Consider the following 23,067-nt stretch of genomic DNA (forward strand, 5'->3'; position numbering starts at 1 on the left):
AGGTATATCCATTAGATAAAATAATAATTGCAATCTTACTATTTACAGGGGAGAGCCCAGTCCATTTAAAAACCTATATCCTGTTATTTAGTTCACTTCCTTAGAAAGCCAGTGCAAATTCTGTTTTAATCTCCAGCTTTAAACTCGAATTCCCTGTCTCCCTATTGAGATCATAATTAATTTAGATTTTGAAAAACTGAAAATTAGGATTAATGTGGAAGCAATTTCTTGGAGCTATTAATACACTGCTGATTTGGAGTGGTGAACTGTTTTTAAAGTAGCATTTTTTTTAATTAACATTCACTTGTTGTTTGGGGTTGAAGAAGGTAAGAGCTGTAGCAAAATGAGAGAAAAACCTCTGTATACATATAAAAAGCCCCAATTTTTTTATTTATAAATAACAGCTTCTAGAAGTTGAGGTAGCAAAATATTAGTGAAAGTAAGGGCTAGTCCAGATGGCATAAGACATGGAGTTCAAGTATAATTTCAGTGTCACTTTCCAAGATTTACACCATGTTTTAATTTACCTGGGTCTTGTGAATGTTGATAGTTTCCTAATGACATGCAGCATTTTAAATCAGTGAGTTTATTTGCTTAGTTCTTTTGAATGTGAAGCTTTTTGTTTGGGTTCCTGGAAAAGGGTTTGAATTAGGTTCAATCTCTAAGAAGCAGAGAAATTACCTTTTGTCCATGCTGTCCCTATTCCCCTTTGTGGATAACGTTGTGGTTTCCATTTAGGTATTGTTCCATTTTCTAAGCAGTTTGTTTACTGAGTTCTGGCTTTTTCGAAGTGCTAACACTGTTCTTAAATTCAGGGGGAATTTGTGTAAGACTTCCAGAAAGCGAGTTCATAACATGAAAACATTTTCTTGGCTTTTTTTTTTCCCAATACAACAAGGACAAGCAAGAAGAAATAAATGTTGGGGGGAAAAAAGCTTTAATATTTCAATCCCTTCAAATAACTTTTTTTTTAAATTTCAAATCTTGTATATTCTCTAGGATTTTCAGGATGAGATGGAGAGAGAATGCAAAATGTTTCCATTTTCCCAGGAATGGGGGTGACATTGGCAGTGGAAAAAGTGGAGTGCTTTGGAGAAAAGACTGAACAGCTTTTCCCCTTGCCTAACTCAATGTTCACCTATAAAATTCCTATAAAATTCCTTTCCAAGTATTTTAGCTTAAGCTGCTTATCTGAAACTCGGTATTATTGAATGAGTCCTCCTGATTCTGGCACTGCTCCCTGCTGTTGTGTATAGAAAACCAGACTTGTTTTGGTCTGATAGTAATTTGGTTTAAATGCTGCTGTCTATATTCATTAGCAACTCCTCAGGGTTTTTTTGAGGTGCATGAAAAACAATCCACTCCTGCATCTCTCGTTCTATGAAAACCTTATTTGTTCTGGTTGGATATACACTAGGCTCCTTCTGGATGAAAACAGATGAAATTCTCCAAAATAAGAGCTTACAGTCTGTGCATGTTTGCTGCTAATGTCCTTGATGTTGGTGCGCAGACTTCAGATGGTTGTAGCTGCCCATATTTGTTCTGATTGCCTCATATTCCCTGTTGATTAAATGAGGGGGGATGTTACTCCCATGTAACAAAATGGCTGTTCCTTCCCTTTACAGTTCTAATTTGCCAAAAGGAGTTCGTTGAACTGATGTTGTTTTGTGTTGTCTCCTTCAAGTTAATCTCTGCATAAACTTTTTCTTTTTAATTTGCTAGTTTTTATCTAAAAGTGAATATGTTCCTCCAGTGTTCTGGGATAAAGTAGTGGTGTAAGTATTAATTTCAGAGAATGGTGAGGAAAAGAAACAGTGTAAAAAGAAAACATTTTAGCTGTAGTGGTAGTGTCCTTATTTTTTTCACTTGGATGGATTTCCTTAGATGGGAACAGCTGGAAAATTGATTTCTTATTGATTTCATGGTCTTTTTTCCCAGCTCTGCAAATGGCCTTTCTGTTAAAAGCCACTTTTACCCTCTTCTTTCTTCCTGTTTCTCTGTCTTGTTCTTTGAAACATTGTTCATTTTCCTTAAAGAGGGTCCAAACAATAGTCTGTCATTGTCACTGCCAACAGATTCCAATTTAAAACCACCACCACCATTTCCTATTCTGCACTTCCAAGGGTTTGTTCAGAGTACTGTTTTAATTAAAAATCACTGATGAGCAAGGCTTACCATGATTTATAATGTTTTGGGGAGTGCAGAGGTTGTGGCAAAGATAGCTTTTATCATTTTTTTGACCCATGATAGTAACTAAATATATCCAAATGGTGTCTATTTACACATTGCCTTTGATTCTATTAATGAATAATGTCTGTTCTTTAGACAGAGCAATTACAGCTACCAGTGCTGCTCTTTGGATTTATTTCACCTGTGGGCACCATCACTGAGACCACTGCAGGCAGAAGCTCTTATTAAGTAGAAACACTTATAGGTTGGCTTAATAAAGGACTTTATTATTTAGCTTTGAGATTTTTACAGAGTAATTTCATGTTCTTTTCAGATTATCTGTGTTGCAGCTCCAGCTTTTCTGTAATTTTGGGGGAAGATTCTTAAGCCTGAAGTCAAGGCAGTTGCTCTTGATACCTTCCTGGTAGATACTTCAAATGTTGGGTGATAAATACCTGTAGTTTAAAAGGACTTCAGCATTTTCAGCTCTTTTTTCCCCCCACATTTCTGTTGTGGGCACAGACTGTTCAGCACACTTGCTGCCTTTTGATCAGACTATTCTGATAAGAGTTAAGTTTTCTAGGTTATTCTGAAAAGTAGAATAATGAATAACAAAGAAAAGGCTTCTATTCATGTCATGAAGACATGATCTGGTGTGGGCTTTTGAGTTTTGAAGTGGGGGATGAAATATGGGTTCACCAGTAAACTTTCTAACATCTGAGTACATTTAGGAAAAGCTATTCATAGACATGTAGTATGAATAGAGAGGGGAGTCCATTGTATTACATTTAGTAGATTGAAGGAATACAGACACTGTAATTCATGTGAAGAATAATGGCTTTAAATATGAAAGTGAATGCTTTTATAAGTACCTGAAAGATGCCCAAAAATCAGCAGGAAAAATGTAATGAGAAGGTTCTTATGAAAGTATAATTCTTTTGTTATTACTAGAAAGAAATCTGTATAGCAATGCTTGGGCTTAGTAGGGTGTACTTTACTACAGACTTTCCATGTGTGTGAGTTCAGTTCTGTCCATTTTCATTATACATGTGTGAAAATGATAGTTATTTTCATTTAAGTCAGCATGGTATTTTATAGCACTGAAATATGCCAGATGGCCTGGGATATTTCACCTAAATACTAAATAAAGTTAAAGAAAACATTCACTGAAGCCACTAGAGGTCTGATTCAGAAAGAAAATACTCAAGTAGCATGAATTTAATTTAAAATGTAAAAAAATCTGTCTTGGTTGACCTTATTTGTAACCTCCTGAAAGAGAAAGTTTTCAAATACTGCATGACTAAGAGCAAATACTGTCAGACCTAGTTCAGGGAAAGCTCTGAAACATACTTCAGCTGCTCCTGCCTAATTGCTACTTCAAACGAATTGTGCAGAGCAAACACATTTTGGAATTTGAATCTCTTTTTTCTTAACAGAACAAGCTATTGAGAGCAAACCCTTTTTATTTTTGGAGCATGTTGCACGTATTTATCTTGCATTTAGTGTAAACTTTGAGGTTGATAACTGTAAATATTAGGGAAAAATTCTTTCCTGTGTGGGTGGCGAGGCTCTGGCACAGACTGCCCAGAGAAGTTGTGGCTGCCCTATGCCTGGAAGTGTTCAAGGCCAGGTTGGGTGGGACTCTGAGCAACCTGGTCTAGTCTGGACACGTGGGAGGTGTCCCTGTCCATGACTGTGGATGGAACAAGATCACCATTAAGGTCCATTCCAATCCAAACCATTCAGTGATTCTATGAAATACATCAATAAAAGATAATTGATCTATTTAAGTAGATTATAGTAATCTCAAAAGCCCAGGTTGACAATTTTAATTCTGACAGGAATCCCACATATAAACCACAAACCAGATATCTTTCCATACGAGGCTTCTAAGAACCACCATCAACAATATCATAATGCAGGGTTTAATTTCAGCAATTGTCAACTTATTAACATGTGGAGTGGCGAACAGTGATGAATCCTGGGCAAAAATTCTCTGGAAGACAAGTGCTAATAAAAGAAGTAATTCAGTCTGATACAGAATGGACCTCCCCCAATTCTTCCTTTTGTTCTGCTGAACATCTTAAGAAGGATCTTCTCTTTTCAAATTTATTTGTTCCTCTGTTTTCAAGAAGTCCTAGAAACACCATAACTTCAAAGTAGTCTCTTAACCATCTTTCTTTCATGACCCATTTTTTCAGTGAAATAGTTAACATAAATGTGAATGAGAAGACTGATTGCTCAAGAGGTCTCTAATGATTCCTTAGGGGCAAAGCTTTCCTAACGCATTAAAAGGTTAGTTTCTGTCCTCTGCTTTCATTTGTTGCCACAGCTGGGTGTACCCAGTTTGAAGTTTGAAAGCCTCTGTTAGGGATGGCTAAGATGGCTAGTTCACAGTTGGGAGAGTCTATGAGAGGAGACCAAATGTCATGTAAATATTCTGGAACAGAGCAAAGAAATTGGCTCAGGCAGCTTCTGCTGTTGGTCAGGGTCTATATTGTTAACAGATGTCTGTGTATTGCATCAATAAGTAATAAAATGCCTGTTTGGAATAACTGCCAGGAGGCAGTGGGGTTGGGGTTTAGTCTGTGGCTTATCAACAAAACCCTTATCTGATGGGCAAGAAGATCCTAAGAGTCTGTTTTAATTTTTAGTTTCAGAGCAGTGAATTACTGAAAGAGAAAATGCATTTCCTTTTATGAGTGACTGTTTATTCATGGATCTCCATGCAACTGACAGTTGAAAGAATCCTAGTTTCTTCTTCTAAGCCAATGAATAAACTCACTCAGCTGTGCTGGCAAATGTTCATAGACACCCTTTTCCTGATCATTGCTGGGAAACAGTCATGTGCACTGATCTAGCAGTGGTGAAGCCTATTGATAGGCAGGTTGCCTGTTTTCCATAAAAGCAAATTCAGATGACTGGAAAACTTGCTAAATACTCACAGGAAATTAGGTTTTCTGTCAGTTGTTTTGAGGCTGTCACTGCCTTCTGCTACAGCAAGCTGTCAGATTCCCATCATTGGAGATGTTTTCTACTAGAGTTAGACAATCCATCGTTTGTCATTCCTATCTAGGTTGATACTGACTGTTAGACGCTTATTAGACATTCCATTTGTGAAAATATTGGTTCTTTCATGTGACTTTATCCTTTAATTACCAGGACTGGATACATACTTATTCAGAAAACACCATTTTTATATACATATATATGTATATAAATGTATACACACACACATATATGAAGGTTGATCCCCCAGTCCTCAAAGTGTCTTCGCATTAGGTGATTCTCATTTGGCAACATACTCCTAAAATATCCATTAAGGTCTTTGGCATATTTAGACAGGATTTAGATATTAGGATGTACTAGGAATCAGTGCAGTAGATGTGCCATTTCTGCTTTTCCTGTGTTTAGCTTACTTAGGTGTATTACTGGACAAAACAGTAAATTGATGATAGTTCTTCAGATCTGTATAGCTCATCCTTCTCTGTGAAAACACATAATCACTGTGCTTGTTTTTATCCTAGACTTCTATATGGCTGAGGTTAGTAGTTTCTTCTAATTGGCATTCAAATACAGCACTGTTTTGAGAAGTGTTACACTGTATACTTAAATAGTGTGAATAATGTGGAGAGAAGTAAGAAATCCTTACTTATGGCTTCTTGTTCAGTGCTGAACTCCTACAAGTTGAAGAGTACTACTCAGAGGGCATTTAGAGCAGTAAAACTATCATTCTTGCTAGTCTTATCTCTAGGGAAGTTCTTTCCTATCCAGAGTTGCATAGAATTGAATTTATTGTCCAGAAATAAGTCAGCTACCTAAGTCAATTGTGCAATATTTATTCAGATGGTTTGATTCCTGACATGCTTCCCAGAGCTTTCTTGAAGATCAGAAGCTCACTCAAACTCGAGAACACAGAGACATGAAATGCTGGTACTGTCATCTGCACAAGCCAGTGTTAATGAAAAAAAAAATATTTCAGAACCACACTGCCAATAGCTTAAAATACCTTCAGAGAAATTATGGTCCAAGATGTATAGGTAGAAGTAATCTCAAGATTTTGCCACTTCATGGTGCACATATGTTATACCTACATTTCAGGAGGGTGTTGTCTTTCACATGTAGAACTGGGTTACTGCTCTGTTTCTGGAATGTGCTTGAAGTTAATATTGCATCTTTTGTGTCATTTCAGGAGTATGATGATGGCTATGGAGCTGCGTATGATGAACAAAGCTATGATTCCTATGATAACAGCTATAGCACTCAAGCACAAAGGTGAGCCTCCAAATCAACTGCAACTGCATTTGAAAAATTCTGTGGTTGGCCAGTTAATTTTATTTAGAGTTTTTCAATTTCATCTTAAACAGCAAAAATTTTATGAGAGGGTTTTAGAAATAACCCGCAGGTTACTTGTCTTTAATATCACATAAGTATAAAAGTTAAGTTTCTGAGAGGCTGAAAAGAAACAGAACTGAGAACTTGTAATAGTTTTAGTGATGGCAAATCCTAAATCAAAGTTTTCAAAAGTTCAGGAAATTCAGGGAAATTTAGCCCAGATTTGTTGTGGGAGGGAGGAGTGGGTAAGGAGGGGAGAGGAGAAAAAAGACAACTTTATAGAAGGTATTAAATTTTCTGAAACACAACTGATTAAATTTTCTTACTACTTTTACAAAGGTATATTCAAGTATTTAACCTATATTTTACTGTAAGAAAAATACACCTGTCAGTTTGTTTTACTCCTCTGTGGAACTCCTTGTGACAAATTTGAATCTCTTGCCATTTGTTTTCCTTCTCCAAATTCATTTTCAGCAGTATTTTTAAGCACTTTTGATTTTTTTTTTAATTTTGCTATCCTAAAGGAGTCACTATTTAGCAACTCCATGAATAACAATGTGACCCAGCGATTGGAAACATGCTGTGAAATACAAACTACTTCTTTATGTGGTTTGAACTTCATGGCAAAATCCCATTATAAATGTAGCAGCTTGGATGATCATCTCCACTTCTGGAAACAGAACTTCTGTCCATCTTTAACTATGTTGTAATTTATTTTCATTCTTTTTCTCTTGGAGCAAGAATTTGTAATTTGCTCAGTAGTAGATGTTTTAGCGTCTTTGACAATGTCCCAAAATTTTACGGCAGTGTTATTACTTGCCTCTGAGATAGGGTTACTGAGTTGCCAGCTGATAAATCTCTTGTGGTGAATTAAACATAATAGTGCATTTGAGGCTGAGTTGTTCTACCTTCTGCTAAATATGTAAGATTTACAATGCAGCTTTATCTGAAATAGTATGGAACTGTTCACAGCAAAGTTGAGAACAAAGCTGTTTACACCTGGCATCTGCTCTGCTGTAGTGTTTTCACACCAACTTCAGTTTTGTTGTGGAAATGAATATTTTTCTGTGCTCAGTGTGAAAAAGCATAGTGGAAGGTTCAAGTGTCATTATTGTTGAGAACTAAAATAATGGAATTTACCTTTGTGTCTGATACTTGGCTCCTACAGACTCTAAGCTTGATAAAAATATAACTTAAGTAATACACAGTGTAGAACCTTCAAAATATGAGACTCTATAGAGTGTTACATTTCAAGAACAGTTGCTGGTAATGGACTTTTTTTTCCCAGAAGACAATTGCCAAAGTAGTCCTCAACTTTTATGTTGGCAATTCTGTTCTGCCTTCTTGCTTGTGGTGTTGGTAAACGGGTTTATTGCACACAAACATTTGGACTTCATTACAAAGTCATTTGCCTGAGCCAAAATTAAACATTACTTAGATTTGATTTTTTTTCCCCACATTGAGAAGGTTTTCACTCAGATTTTCTTCGTTGGAACTAAAATTAGGAAAACAGGAAATCTCCCCAGGAATGAAATTGCTCTTGTAAAGGATTAATGCATAAGAATATCTATAATATTCTTAGATACATTTGCACATGCTTAGCTGTCTGGAAGGATATATTTCATAAAATGATTGCTTTACTTTGTATTTTACTTGCTGTTTCACAATACACATATTGTTAAATTTTAATGAATTTGTTACCTTCTTAATGATTATTTTACTTTTCCCCCCTAATTTTCTTAAGTGCTCTGTAGAAAAAGAAAACAGGAAATTATTCACTTGCACGTTTCTCACAGGATATCAGCACTCATTTTCTATCATATTTTCTGGCTTAGCAGAAAGTTTTTTAGGATGGTATTGGCAGGCAAAAGGTAATAACTATAAACAGCCATCTGAGCTACCTAGACCAGCATGCCTGTCTTTAATCTGAATATTAAGTAGTAGTCCATATTACAGAATATCATTCTGTAACCACAATGAGATACTTATCATATTTAGGAGCATTACAATGCCCTTACTATGAAGGAAATCGGGGCAAAGTGCATTGTTTTCATAGTTTAGCCTTAGCCTTTAGCCTTCTTGATTTTTTTTCCCTCATAAAACCACAAGACAGAAACTGCATTTGCACATGGAGAGCAGTGATGTGTTTAAAATGCATCATTTGGTGACCAGCATGTGGAAATAACTTACTCTTTCCTTTTCTAAGTTGAAAATAGTAATCTTGAAGTAATAGTATTTCTAGTATGTCTCCTGATACTGATTCCTCTAGAAATACTGTGATATTAGTGATACTGTGTATTAAAGAGGAAGTCTGAGGAATAGCTAGTAAACTGAAAATGAGTTGTCTGATTAAATAACTTGCAGTAGTTTTTAGTACATGACTATGTTTGAGTGTAGGAACAGGGTTTAATGCTCACAGGTGTACAACGATGATATGTGATATGTTAGAAACAGCTAAAATGTTCATTTTTGTTTTAAATATTTGGCTAATTTAGTGATTCCTCTGTTAAAGACAGAAAATTGCAAAAGGATCTAAAATATCTCTAGGAATTTTGGAGATCTCTAAGAGGTTGCAAATCTTTTGCTGGAGGTGCACAGGAATGCATTCTCAGATTCAGTCTGGCACCACACAGTGTGACTCTCCTTTATTGCTCTTTTAATCTGGACATTAAATGGCCAAATCTGAGTTGGATTAGGATGAGTGACATGTTTAGATATGAAGAATAGGAAACTGTGTATTTTTGTGTGCATTAAGGTAGTTGAGACTTTGTTTATTCTGCAAATAAATTATTCCATTCTATGTACTAACTGCTTGCTAACACCAAATCATGAGTGGTTAGAAGTTTAATGGTATTTTATTTGACATTGTGTGAATCCTTCCTTGTGCCTGGCAATCTGAAGCTTGAGTTAAAAGCTTCCACAGCACTAACAAGCGAGAGAAACATGAGAAATTTCTGGGTTGTCATCTATCTTAATACCCTGTAATCCTATAAAAAAATGTTGTTTTCCTTTAGAACGTTTTATTATCCACTGTTGCTTGTTCATGGAACAAAGCCCCAAATAGTGCTTCAGGATGTCCTTTAACAGAATTATTTTTTATGGTCGAAAAGACTTAAAATATCCCTTCAAGCTGTTCTGTGCTTTACTAGATATCTAATTGATTTTTAGAAGATTAAATTACATTTATAGTTTTTTGCAGAGGGATTATTTGATAATTTTATCAGTATAAACTGGAATGTTTAATCAACTGGATTGTTTAGTCTTGTTATAAAAAACCAACACAATCTAATTTTTTTTTTTAAATGCCATTTTTAAAAATCAGAGTGTAGAAAATGCTTCATAGAATCAGAGAATAGTGTAGCTTGGAAAGGACCTCCAAGATCTTTTAGTTCCAACGCCCTGCCATGGGCAGGAACAACATCCAGTAGACCAGGGTGCTCCAAGCTATATCCAACCCAGTCTTGACCACTTCTAGGAATGAAGCATTTGCAGATTCTCCAGACAGCCTCTGCCAGTGCCTCACCACTCTCATACTAAAGAATTTGTAATATCTAATCTAAATATCTCCTCTTTTAGTTTAAAGCCATGTCCTCTTCTCCTATGACTTCATGCCCCAATATGCAATGAGCTTTTAGGGTTACATGATATGCAGTCAAGGGCATGTTATGTAGTCAGGAATTCCTTCATAAAATTTCTCCTATATATATTTATTAATTTCACATGTGTATTGTGTGCCAAAAGCCTTGCAGGATCTTAGGGTAAAATATGAATTACAGTTGTGAAAGCCAAACTTGTGACTCCTGGTGCTGATATTTGCATATGTCAGTCACATATAGGCTTGTCACCAGCATGTATGCATCCTTATACAACTTAGCTCACTCTTAAAGGACTTCCTAAGCCTGGCTAGAATTGTAATTATTTACTTGGATTTATTGCAGAAAGTAGAGGGTGCTTTAATAGGCTGGTGTTAATGGTAGACCAGTTTTATTATGAAAATTCACCTGACAGTATTGGTGAGGAATCAAGAGGATTTTGTTGAATCTTCATTTAAAACTGTAGTTTAAACATTTTCAACATGAAAAAATCTAGTTATTTTACACCTCCAAAATAGGCTTCAAATTGAGCCAAAGTGCTTTTGGTCCCTTAGTGACTCCACACATGATCTGCACAAGTGTTTGTGAGGACAATAAGGAAATGTGAGGCAAAGGGAGATGGATGCTAATAAATCAATTGTCTCTGTCAGCTCACTGTTTAATGTTCTCTAGAATACATAAGATTTATCACTGAGGAATTGTAGAATAATGGTGGTGTATGGAAACAAAGTCCACCAGGGAGATGTACTACATCATTTGAATTTAGCGCTGCCATCTGCTTAATGGCATTGAGATGACTACAGAGGTACTTATGATCAGCCATTCATAGCAGTGACAGATGCTGCAGAGAGTTAACATGCCAGGGAACGAGGTTTGGTGCTGAAATCCAGATTATGTCGCAAGGTTGCTGAGAAAGGGGGGCTTGGTTTCTTACTTCTCCAGTAGCACTAGAGAGTTTACTGTGTGCTTTTAGGTTTACCATCAAGAGAGGATGCCTAATACAGTTACTGTAGTGCAAAAAAGGATGCAGACCCCATCTGTCTGCTTCATGCACTCAAAAGTGTCAAAGAACTTCTTTAGGCTTGTCTGCTGGCATTTAAAATGGGTTACTTTTCCTAGGAAAAAAAATGAGGCTTTTCTAGATCTATTTTCAGCCTACAACAGAGATCAAAAGCCTAAACTATAAGACACTCTGTGTAGCTGTATGCCAGTCTCTGGTGAGGGACAAGAATGAGTCATTTATGTAGTAATGTCATATTGTTTAATTATAATTCATAATTTTAAAAGTATTTTAAATCTCCGGTTGAGGTGATCTCTGTTTACTCTGTTGCAGAATTTAATCTAAACATACACATAAAAGGGGGAAAATTTGGACTTGGAGAAACTGCTTGATTTGTTTACAGTTCTCTGCATTGTTCTGTGGTTTGTACTTTTACCTAATAGTGCTATAGATTTCTCTTGGCAACAGCCATTTTGCCATTGGCTTAAATAGCGTTTCTCAACTGCTCTTTGTGCATATCTAACAATAATTACTATCACTTCCAATCATACCAAAATGTGATAAATTCAAATCCCTCAAGTTGCTTGTGAGCCTTGGAGCCACACAGTTAACCTAATCTGAGCTGAGGGAACTGGCAAATTCTTTTTAGTATACCTAAGTTTATTCAGTGCCACAAATCATTGTGTGGTTATTGTTGATGTGTTGGGAAGTAAGACTAACATGCTGCAACTTTGTTAGATCTTTTACTTAAATGCATAAAAACATAATTGCCCCTATGGTAAGTCCTAGGTATGTTAAAAACATGGTGTTATGAATTATATAATTGTTCAGGTTGGAAAAGACCTCCAATCAAATAAAATTGCCAACTCTGCCACCACCATGTTTACCACCAAACCATGTCCCAGGTGCCACACCCACATTTCTTTTAAGATTTTCACTGTTTCAGTGCCTGACCACTCTTTCAGTGAAGGAATTTTTCCCAATATCCAGTGTTTCTCACATGGCAGAAGACCCTTCCACAGCCTCCTTTCAGGTAGTTGTGGGGAATGATAAAGTTCCCCTGAGCCTCCTTTATCATTACCTTATTTACCATTTATTTCAAAAGTGACTGATTCAAGACAAAAATTTCTTTGTAAAATGGAAGACCATGCACAAAACCCTGTGGTGTGAAAGGTTTGAGGATTTCTGTGTTTGGTAGCTTATGGTAGTTACCTAACAATGGAGAACCTGGATATTGGGTTGAAAAGGACTTGGAAAACCACCTTGAAATCCAGCAGTGGCCATTGTTCAACTGATGCTTGAAGAATACAACTAAATTGACTTGCTAAAATCCTTCAAATCTCTAAGTACTGCTTTTTATATTATTCCAGAGGCACTTTAGTTTCAAGAGAAGCTGATTCCTGGTATGTAACTCTTGGAAATACCCTCCTCGTTTCCCACTAGGAGCTCAAATTTTCAGGTGTTTTTTGAAACTGTGCTTAGTAGTTACACAAAAGATGATGATATTCCTGTTAAATAGGAGGATTTTCATGAAGAGCTGAGCATATGGATTTGAAATTGGCTTATGGAGATGTTGCTATTGGTATCTGAAAGTTAATTGCTAACAGTTTGTTTGTGATGCTCAGTGTTTTAAATTTACATTGTTGAGTTTGTCAGCAATCATGCATTTCCAGGATGTATAAATATGCATTATATGCAAATGAGTGTCTGTTACTGTAGTTTTCCAAGATGTAATTCTCTCCATTTTAATGCTTGTAGCTGTTTATATTTCATGCTTTGACTTATAAATCAAATCAGTCTGCAGGAGTTTGATTTCTGGGGATTGTGCAAAGGGTTGGCATTTTGTGTTGCTGTTGTTTATGAACACCTGGTATGTACCAGAGTGTACTGGAGGTTATAATTCTGCAAAATAAAGCCTTAAAGTATTAGCATAAATAAGCTAATGTAGCTTTTGAATGAAAATCCTGGCATGTGGTTTCCTGCTTAATTTTTGCACTTATGTTATTGAAAGAGATTATTACTGCAGTTTTTCAGATCTAATTTTTCAGGTTTAGATAGATGCTTTCCTTTTAATTACATGTTAAGATGTGACAAGGTAAATTATTCAGAAGTGCCTCAGTAGCATACATAGTTTTAATTGTCAATCTAGTGTATTTTAATTTTTTAATTGACTTGCAGAAATCTGGTATGAAATTTCAGTAAAAAGGAATATGACTAAGATGATTCAGCTTTAGTGATAGGAAAAACACAAGCATATCTCATGGTGCACTCATAAAACTGGAAAAGTTTTTTTGAATTCTCATGGTGATTTTGGTAGGTGACTTCACTGTTTAATAAATGTTGGGATTTACTAATTATAATAAAATTAATTTGGTTTTCTTCCTGATTTTGCTATTAAATGTGTCTGTGCCTTCTTATTTAGGAAACAAGTAAAAATGCATTTGAAAATAAATTTAGAAAACTGCTAGAAAAACTAATATGCAGGTGTTAGAGTAGTAAAAAAAAGCAGTAACATCAAATTACAAAGTATTGAGGAATCAAGAAAAGTCATTATTTCATAAAACTATATTAATTTTGCATACTTGGTTTAATTTTACTTTGGTGATTTTACAGCATCTTGAACTTGGTGGTTGAATTCCACAATGCAATTAAAGAGGATTAGTAGTCAGTAGGATTTTGAATTTTTTTCCTTGACTGATTACAGAAGTGAAAACATGAGGAAGGGAAAGGTCAAAGTGGATCTTCCAAGTCCAAAATAGTTGAAAAAGCTACTCATTTACAGGGAATATGTTTTTAAACTTGAAGTGCTGTGTTCTACCTGTTAGTGTAAGTAGTGGAATTCAGTCATAGTTAAAAAAGTCTTAATTAAAGGAATTAATTAATTTATTAATTAATTACGGTTTGTTTTAAAAATAAGTTTCTTTAAGCTTGGAGCATGGAAGTAACAAAGAGAAAGGGAGAATACCCAGTTGCCAGGCATCAGCAGGAGGCTGTAGAAATGTGCTGGATATATGGGTTCTGGAGACAGAACACAGATAATCAATTTTACAAATTAAAGTTATTCATTTAGAAAAGACTTTTCAAACATCTCACATTATAATTAACTTTCCAGCAGTTTGATTAAGAGATACAAAGATAAAGGAAAGAGACTACATATTGTCTCCAGACTAGAGAAAGGACATCTTAAATTTACACTTGCAGACTAGAGAATGACATATAGCTATATATAGGGAAGACTTTCTTTTTTCCATTGTGTGGGGTGAAGAAGGAACTTCACTGGAAACTCACATTTGGAATCCAGTGCCTGTTAGCTGAATGAGAAATCAGGCTGCATCAGCTCAGAACATATTTTTGTCACAGAACATGTTTTTGTAGATGAAGATTTGAAACTGTTTTGCTGGTTGACAGTCAACACACTTTGGCTGCTTACTAGCAGTAATTGAAAGTTGCAGTTTTTTTCTCTGAGTACCCTGTTGTATTCAGTTTGCTTTTCAAGGGAAGAAAAATCTTCCTTCTTTCTGTTGGTAAGGAAATGCCTACTTAATTGGGCACCTTAAAAATGGGAGATGCTTGCAAGAAAACTTTATAGTGGTCATAATTGTTTGTCCTTGTATTTTATTTCAGTTGAAGTATTGAGGGCAGTAAATTGTGCTTTTAAGCACAATTTTGACATTGTTCAGGTACAGATGGTGAAAAATAATGTATCACTAACCATTATAACCACATTTATCTTGGTGTAATTGTATCATGAGTGCTGTATGTAAAGCACCTGAAACATGAGTATGGATAGAAGTAGTGGAGCTCACATGAGGCCAGGAAATGAGTCTTTGCACTTAAGTGGATTGAATTGTCCTTAGCAGGAAGAGTCCTGCCTTGCTGTACTTGGAGAGGCAAAGTTTGGACACTGATGTTATAAAGGAAGTACTGGAAAGATCTGAAATATGGTGAATCATATGATTATGCTGACCTGAAAACAATTAAACCTAATTTCTTTTACCAAATGTATTCCTTGATGGCACTTCCATTAATTTTGTATTCTATAAAACCAGGATGGAATGATACCTTTTCTCTCAAATGTTCTTTAGTTCCAACTTGTAAGGCCCCAAATTTTTAGAAAAGCTTTGAAAGTTGTACTGTTCCTTCAGTAAATTAGAAGTAACAGAAGTTATGATGTGTATCTTCTGGAGCAGTATTTGTGCTGATGGAGTGGTGACAAACCACCCGTGCACTTTTTGAGGACAGTGTGTTAGAGGCAGTGTTGTCTTGTACTCCAGTGACATTTTGAATCTCTGACAACATACACAGAACTTGGGGGATAACCAAGAATTAGCTGGAATAATACTCCAGGTCGTTCCAGTATTGCAGAGAATAGTCTAAGGTTTCTTTGACTACTGTCTCTCAGATCTTCACTGTTCTCTGCTGCTTCCACTGCCCAGAGTAACCTTGTCTGTTTGGAGAGAGAGGGAAGAAAACGTCTTTTTCTGATGTTAATGTTGTGTCATGTCTTTTTTTTTTTTTTCCCATTAAGCTGCTGAAATATAATTGGTACATATCTGGATAGTTAAAGAGTTCAAGTTTAGTTTCCTTATGGTAGCAGTTCACAACCTGCTTTGCAAAGCAGACAGATGAGGGAGGTGCAGGGTGTCTGGGGCTTGGTTCTAATTCAACAGTCAAACCAAAATGCTGAATTTATGCAACCTGAGTTTTTAGTCTTTCTGCTGGTACTTTCTTATTTCATGTAGTGAAATTTTGACATTAATATGGTTAGCATTTCTCTTGTTCAGGGATGTTTTGTTGATTTGTTCTATTCATAGTTTCAAGGTAAAGCTGTAGCTCCTGCTTATTTGTACCACATGCTTCAGTCACGTCTTTTAATTGCCATTTTCCATTTCTCTCTTGAGAGGTGGCACATGAGAATGTGCCAGGGAAAGATTAATCTTGTTGAGACAGCAATAACTGGACATTTCAAATGGTAAAGCTGCCTTAAGCAGCTCTGTAGAATTCTGCTAGAAATACCTAGATAGGTCTGTGCCTGGTAGGTAGCACCAAAATGCCTCTGAGGATGTTTCACTATTCAGAAGTGAAATTTCTCATTTCTGCCATAAAAAGTAATTCCTAAATAGTGATAGCTAAGGGGATCATTGAGAGGGCACACTGGTCACCTTTTGAGATTACAGGTAACAGGTCTGCTGTTTGTATGATCCATTTGAGAGTACAATAGTCTATAATTCAAGGAAGATTATGTCATTTTTCTGTATTTTATAAAGCATTCACATAGGGGTCTCTGTTGTTTTCTGAGATCATTATCTGTTTGACAGATATAAACTGAGCTTCAGGGATAAAAGTATGTAGTAAAGAAAGCTCTACTAAGTAGCAGCAGAACTAGGGATTTACAATAAATTTATCTACAAGATGCAAGAAAATATGTGGGTCTTCTCTTGATACTCTGGATTTCTGCTGTCCTGCTGTACGCTGGGTTCCAGAATAGGGTGTTCTAGTGATCCAGAAATGCATTTAGAACAGCTGCTCAATGTTCAGGACATTACAGAGTTATGAGAAGCTTCACTGCAGTGATTGTTGTCTTGGACACTCTTCCTGTTTGCTGTTGACAGATGCTTTTTGCTATCAGAAGTAGCTGAGCATGAAAATCTGACAGGAATGATGGAATGAGGCTTATCCTTATGGAAGAGTTCTCTTCAGATGTGATTATTTCAGTCAGGATCTATCATAAAAGAACTGTTGCTACAGAGATCCTCATTTGCTTTTTCTCTTTTGGTGTTCTGCACAACTGTGGGTGGAAGCACAAAGGGTGGTGCTTGGAGCTTCCCTTGGTGCAAAAGGAAACCTTGGTGTTTGCAAGGGTTTTATTGTCACTTTCTGAAACTGCCCTGGTTTCTGCCTAAAGGGATCAAAATTACTTCTGATACTCATGTGGTAAAGCCAAAATTTTGGTCAGTTTTTCCCTAATAAGCATTACTGGAAGCTGAACTATTGGCCAAGGCTGTTTTCCATCAGAAGCCAACGAACGTTTCAGATCACTCAGTGCTTATACTGAGCTTGTCAGTGCTTAAGTCTGGGATTTTCCAGTAAACTTTGAGCTTTCAGTCAGAGACCTTTTAATCTTCCCTTAGCAAGTATCCTTCCAGCCACACTGCTTCTGTTTCAAAGACAGAAATGTCATAGGGCCTGTTCTAAAAAATCTCTGTATCAAATGTAAAGAGCTGTGGCAATTACATGAATTAAGTGCAATATATTTTTACTACCTTTGTGCATTTTTGGAAGTACACTTGGACTGTGTGGTTGATCTGCCTGTTTTAGGCTTGTCCCAAAAATAGCCAAGTGACCTCTTCTGATATGGAATCACAGGATCATTAAGGTTGGAAAAGACCTCCCAAGACGAGTCCAATTTTGACTAAACACCACCATGTCAACTAAACCACGGCACTCAGTGCCTCAACTACCTATCCTAGGAGAATATTCCAAGGTCTCTAGGAAGGATAACTATAGTTAATAAAGTAAAAAAGGTAAAGTTCCTTAAGGCTTCACCATCATGTCTAGAGCAGTTATTTCTCTTCGGTTTTTGTAAACATTTGTTCCATTATGGTTCATCAAGATATTTTCAGAAACAAATCAGCTAAGTAGAAAAGCCTGAGAAATCGAGGTCATTTTTCCTAGGGCCTTTGAAGGCTTATGTTGAATACCTCTAAATTAAAGTATTTTAAGATACTTCTCATAGTGATTCCAGAGAAATGACAGGAAGCTTCCCAGTCCTCTAGTTTACTAAATAAAGCCATAGAGATCATTTCTGCTTCATCAGTGCTGCTGTGCTAGAATCTGAGCTTTCTCCTTCCTGTCTGAAGCTTTTCCTTTTAACACAGAAAACAGGCTCTTCCCCTGGCCTTAATTACACTATTTAAGCCTCATTTCACACTTCCTCTGAACATTGTAGGATTACTGCCCAGCCCTCAGCAATTAGAAACAGCATACTTAAATTTATTATTGTTTTCTAATCCTTCCATAGCATTAAGTGGTTTCAAGGTTTTATGCCGACATGGAAAATCAAAGCAATTTTTCTTTGCCATCTCTGTCGTCTCTCTTGTCAGCCCAAAACTATTATGCTGGAATGGGAATACAAAAGAAATTAAAAAGAGGGGATATAAGCAAAAGGTCTGTGTATACACACATCTGATACTCCAGTGTTAATTGCACATGTACCATTTACTTGATGGTTAGGAAGATGCTGGATATAGCATGTAATCCACTTATTTATCTAAAAAAGTAGATGCATAGAAAATAAGGAAAATAAAGAAAGTGCTTTCATGAAAACAGTTCACATAGGAAAACAAAAGAACTCCAAGCATAGTCCATGTTAGTCTTGTTGGGTTCAAAAGGGAAGAATCCATGTCACGTTTTCTCCTTTTTTTATGAAAAGAGGGAGTCATATGAGATAAAGAAGAAAATAAGGTGAGTTTGTGGATTTTTTTTTTATCTTTCTATGAGACAAAATGAAAGGAAAAAGAGCAACCTGAGCTACCTGGTTAGTGGAAGGTGTCCCTACCCATGGAATTAAGTGATGTTTATGGTCCCTTCTAAGCCAAGCCTTTCTGTGATTCAGTGAAAAGGCCTTTCCTTGCAGAATAAATCCATTAAGGGAAATAAAAAGTGTAATAGTCTTCAGTCAGACTGCTAAGATGTCAGAGAATATATATATTAAAAAGTCTAAGTTTAAAGTATGATTTTAAAGCAAAAATGTATATCGTAACTTCTGTCCACAGGAAGAATTTTTTAATGCAGCTACTGAAGTCTTTGCAGCAGAAATGACCTCAACAATCTCAGTTATCTCAGTTAATGAGTTAAAATGTACAATTTAGAAGTTTAGTATTGCTTTAGGGTGCTTTAAATATGTTTGCTTTTTGCAGGCAGTTGCTTTGAAACAAAATACAATTCTATAAGCTGTAAGTTCATACACAGTACTAGAATTTTCTGTAATTCTAAAAAAATGCAAAAAAAAACCCCATTAGCATCAGTCTTGGTTGTGAACACCATGGCATATTCAGACTCCTTAACAAATTAAAAAATTATGGTTTTTTTTTCCCAATCAGACCTCCTTACATCCATCTGTATCTGCCCTTTGGGTCTTGAGATTTTCTCATCTGAAGCTTTGGGTTTGTTTAATACAGAGTTGACTGGAGAATGTTGGCATTATTCATAGAGCATGAATGAAGTAGAGCAGGGAGTACTGAATTGCACTGGGCAAGTTTCCTTCCCATTGTACCTTGTACTTTTCAGAGATTATTAATTTTGAAGGGTTTGTCTGTTAATAAAGATAAGTTGTATATATACTTTCAGTGTAAGTGAAAGGTTCCTTCCTTTCTGATGTTTATTTGTTTTGCACTTTGTGTGCTGTAAAGTGAGTCATTTTTTTGTTTAATAGATGTATTAGATCTATGAAATGAGACTCCACAAAGTCATTGTGACAGGATTGACAGATACAGGGATGGAGCTCAGCTGCTTTAGACTTCTCAACTCGATCATAGTCTTAAAATAAATAAGTTCTGTGTGGAAGGATAGTGAATGTCAGTTTTCAGTTCATTGACAGAACAAAGACTTTTATTACTGGCTGCTGTAGGGAAAAAATACTTCTTATTAAAATTTTACCCTTATTCTGGAGTCCTCATCACCTGAGAAACCACAGAGGAAAAGGCTTTGTAGGGGTAATTCTTTGCGAGTCTTCAAAGTGCAGTTGTTTAAGTTTTTGTTTAGGAAGCATTATACCAGCAATTAAAAAATACTCATCCAGGCTTTTTAGGTATTCATTTGCACACACCAAAACTGTATTTTTTTTTCCTGGCCTGGTTATTTTGAGGAGTTTAAAATGTTTTGTTTAAAGTAAAAAAACAAACAAAAAAATCTAAAAATAAACACAGACTCAAGCACAACAAAGACTTTTGTCAGTTCAGAAGTAATTGTGTTGTTTGTTTTATATAAATACTTTACCTGCTAATTCATGTTAAGGCTATAAATTGTTTATTTTCACTCTGGTGTTTATTTTGTTAGCAATCAATCTAATGTTGGGAACATTTTGTCAATATCAGTAATTACTTGCTAGTGATCATATATGAGTGATTTCCTTCTCACTCAGGAGGTGATTCTATGAAAAGATTTTTCCTTGCAGAATACATCCATTAAGGGAAATGAAAAGTTTAAGAGTCTACTGCTCTAGTAGCATCATTTCAGAGAGTATTTTCCAAATATTGTCAGCCCCGAGTCTGGCTGTGGTTAGAAAGAAAAGGAAAAGAACTATTTAGGCACTTGTTTTTCATATTCTACAAACTGTGTAGAAGACTGTATCTAAACTTGCATGAAATACAAAACCATAATGGAATGATGTGTAATAAGGGCTGTTCTTCAGTTTCCATTCAGGGGTCTTAATACAAATATACAAACCTTTATGAAAGGGAAGACTGTTTTAGGCCATGTTTGTGGTATTCATCCACACTTTTGAATCCTAACAACTACAGATTTCATCTTTTTACTTAGTTCCTATTGTCATTTCTTCCTGTTAAAATGATAGCCTTTTTATTTGTGTTCTGCTGTCTTGTTTTGCAAACACTGGAATTTGTACACACACAGCAACTGTATAACTCTCCAATCACCAAATAGCTTTCCCTTTATTGCATTCTCTAGCAGTAGGTAATGAAAAGGAATTTATGATAAAGTAATTGGTTCAGTACCTACATCTCCATTTTTTTTTTCATTAACACTTGTAAGTTCTTTAACTTTCCCAACTATAATTTTAAATGTAAAATTCCCACATCCATATTTACAATGTGGATGAGTAGCCAAGAGATGAAAAAAAAAAATCCTGAATGAAATTAGATAGTTTCTAATCAATTAGCAAGCAGAATCTCAGCTGTCACTGCCACATGGATACTTACCTTTGTTAGGGCATGTGCTATATCCTTCAAGCTCTCTTTTCAGAGGTAGAATGTGTAATTATTTCTTGTAATGTTTTCTTTCCTGCTCTCTCCATGCCCCTCCTGCCCTGCAGTGGAGCAGATTACTACGACTATGGCCACGGATTGAGTGAAGACACCTACGACTCCTATGGTGAGTGGCTTTATCAGCTCAACCACTGCAGCAACAGACTCTTGGAAAAAAAAGCATAATGAAGGGATAATTTCTGTGAGGCAAGGCTTAGTCCTGCAGCAGGTAATGGTTGCTCAGGGATTCCTGAGATGTGCTTTTTGAGCTCCTCATGTGCTTATTGAGAAAAATGCCCTCTGTGGTCTGTTAGCTAAAGCAGTCATGGGAAACTAAAACCAAAGATGTAGAGAAAATAAAGCTTAAATCATGATGCATGCTGCCTTTCCATGCCACATTCAATGAGATTTAGGCAAAAAATTGGGGGTGGAGGACCTTTTTCCAGGAACTTTTGGCTGCCAAAAGCAAATGCTTGTGGTGTGGCACAGCTTGCATTGAGACTTGGTACAAGGTAGGAATCTGCTGAAGCTCCCAGCTGAATTAGAGCCTAATTGAGTGTGGTTTAGCCTTGTATGGTCCTTCTGTTTTAATTCATTTTCATGCATCAGTCCTGGGAAATCAAGCAGGGAGTCATTATGTAAAGGTTAGGGAAGTATTTTAGGTAGCTAATAGACATGAGGGCAGTGGGTTACTCTGTACAGAGACAAAACAATGCATAATGAAGCAAAAAAACATATGCCAGTTGTAAAGATCACTTTTTTTCTTAATATACCAGTGTGGTAGCGACAGATTTAATTAAAGAAATTTGTTATGGGTTGGAAGCATAAAGCATTTTAAAAGGCACCTTTGATTATAAGGGATAAATGTTAAGTCTCTAGATAGAAATCAGAGAAATACAATCTAGGTCTCTCAAATCTCAAACATTGGAGGGTTGTTAGTAACCTGTGTAGAAGATGGGATGCTGAGTCATGAATACTTCAATTACTTTAGAACTCTACTTGAAATTTTTGGAGGTGTATTTCTTTGACTCCATGTGGAACTGCTTCCTGCTTGAAACTAAAATGACCTTAACTAAGTTGTGATAAAATGCACCTAATGCAGTAGCTTGCCCACCATATCTACTTAAACTAATTATTTTGCTTAAGTTGAAAGACAGTTCATCAAAAGAAGTGATGTGAAATTCCTCTGTCTCCCAACACTTTCAGTTGGTGTTAATAGATATATAGCTTAAATCTTTATTTCAGCATTAAAATAAACTGTTTGCCATTCTAAACCTGATATTTCTAAGACTATTTCAGTAATGCAAAATTGATGGGGGAAAAATGTATGAAACTGCTTAATGTAGATAGACTGATGGGGAGAGATATTGATTGCAATATTTAAGGTTGAAAATATGGATTTTTCATTGCTTTTGCATTTAAAATTGGTTTTCTATTTATCAAAGTACAGCCACTCAGAATATTAAGTGATGTACTTATTCAAGTTGAGAGAAAGACTATAAATACCTTGAAGAATGATTATGGGTTGCAGCCACTATAGTTTTTGCACATATAAATAGCTGTACACTTTATTTCTTAAGTGTATCCCTTAAAATCAGAGTTAGAGGTTAATAACCATTTTACTATATGTGAAGAACATTAGATGCCTCAAAATAAGTAGGTAGTTGTCTAGTGCTGGCTGGGAGGAAATTCAGATACCCAGGTGGTGTCTCAGCTTTTCCTTTGAGAAACTGAGGTGACAATCCAGAGGATGTAGGAAGAATATCAGTGTTTTTAGGATTTGGAGCCCTGAACAGCACCAAAATGAAAACTGAGAAACAGTAAGATAACTCTTTACCCTGCTGATTTGATCAACTGCTTGGAAAAGAGCTAGTATTCCCCATAAACTGTAACAAAGTCTTCTCTTTTCATTTCATCAGTTCTTACAGCAGTGTTTAACAGCTAGGATATTTTTAATTCCTACCTCTCAGTCAGCTGCCCGTACTAT

At 36.0% G+C, this 23,067-nt stretch overlaps 1 protein-coding gene across 2 annotated transcripts in view; it reads left to right on the forward strand.

Moving 5' to 3' along the window:
- KHDRBS3 (KH RNA binding domain containing, signal transduction associated 3) overlaps positions 1–23,067 on the forward strand; it is an 89,502-nt gene that overhangs the window by 60,666 nt on the left and 5,769 nt on the right. For both annotated transcript variants that reach the window (XR_005979284.2, XM_002190094.6), the window contains exons 7-8: positions 6,362–6,444; positions 21,149–21,207. Coding sequence is in view for 1 of the 2 variants with exons in the window: in XM_002190094.6 (XP_002190130.2) it covers positions 6,362–6,444; positions 21,149–21,207 (142 nt within the window). In the remaining variant the exon portion in view is untranslated. The remainder of the gene's footprint in view (positions 1–6,361; positions 6,445–21,148; positions 21,208–23,067) is intronic.

Source organism: Taeniopygia guttata, chromosome 2 (genome assembly GCF_048771995.1).
Source record: "Taeniopygia guttata chromosome 2, bTaeGut7.mat, whole genome shotgun sequence".
NCBI classification, from domain to species: Eukaryota; Metazoa; Chordata; class Aves; order Passeriformes; family Estrildidae; genus Taeniopygia; species Taeniopygia guttata.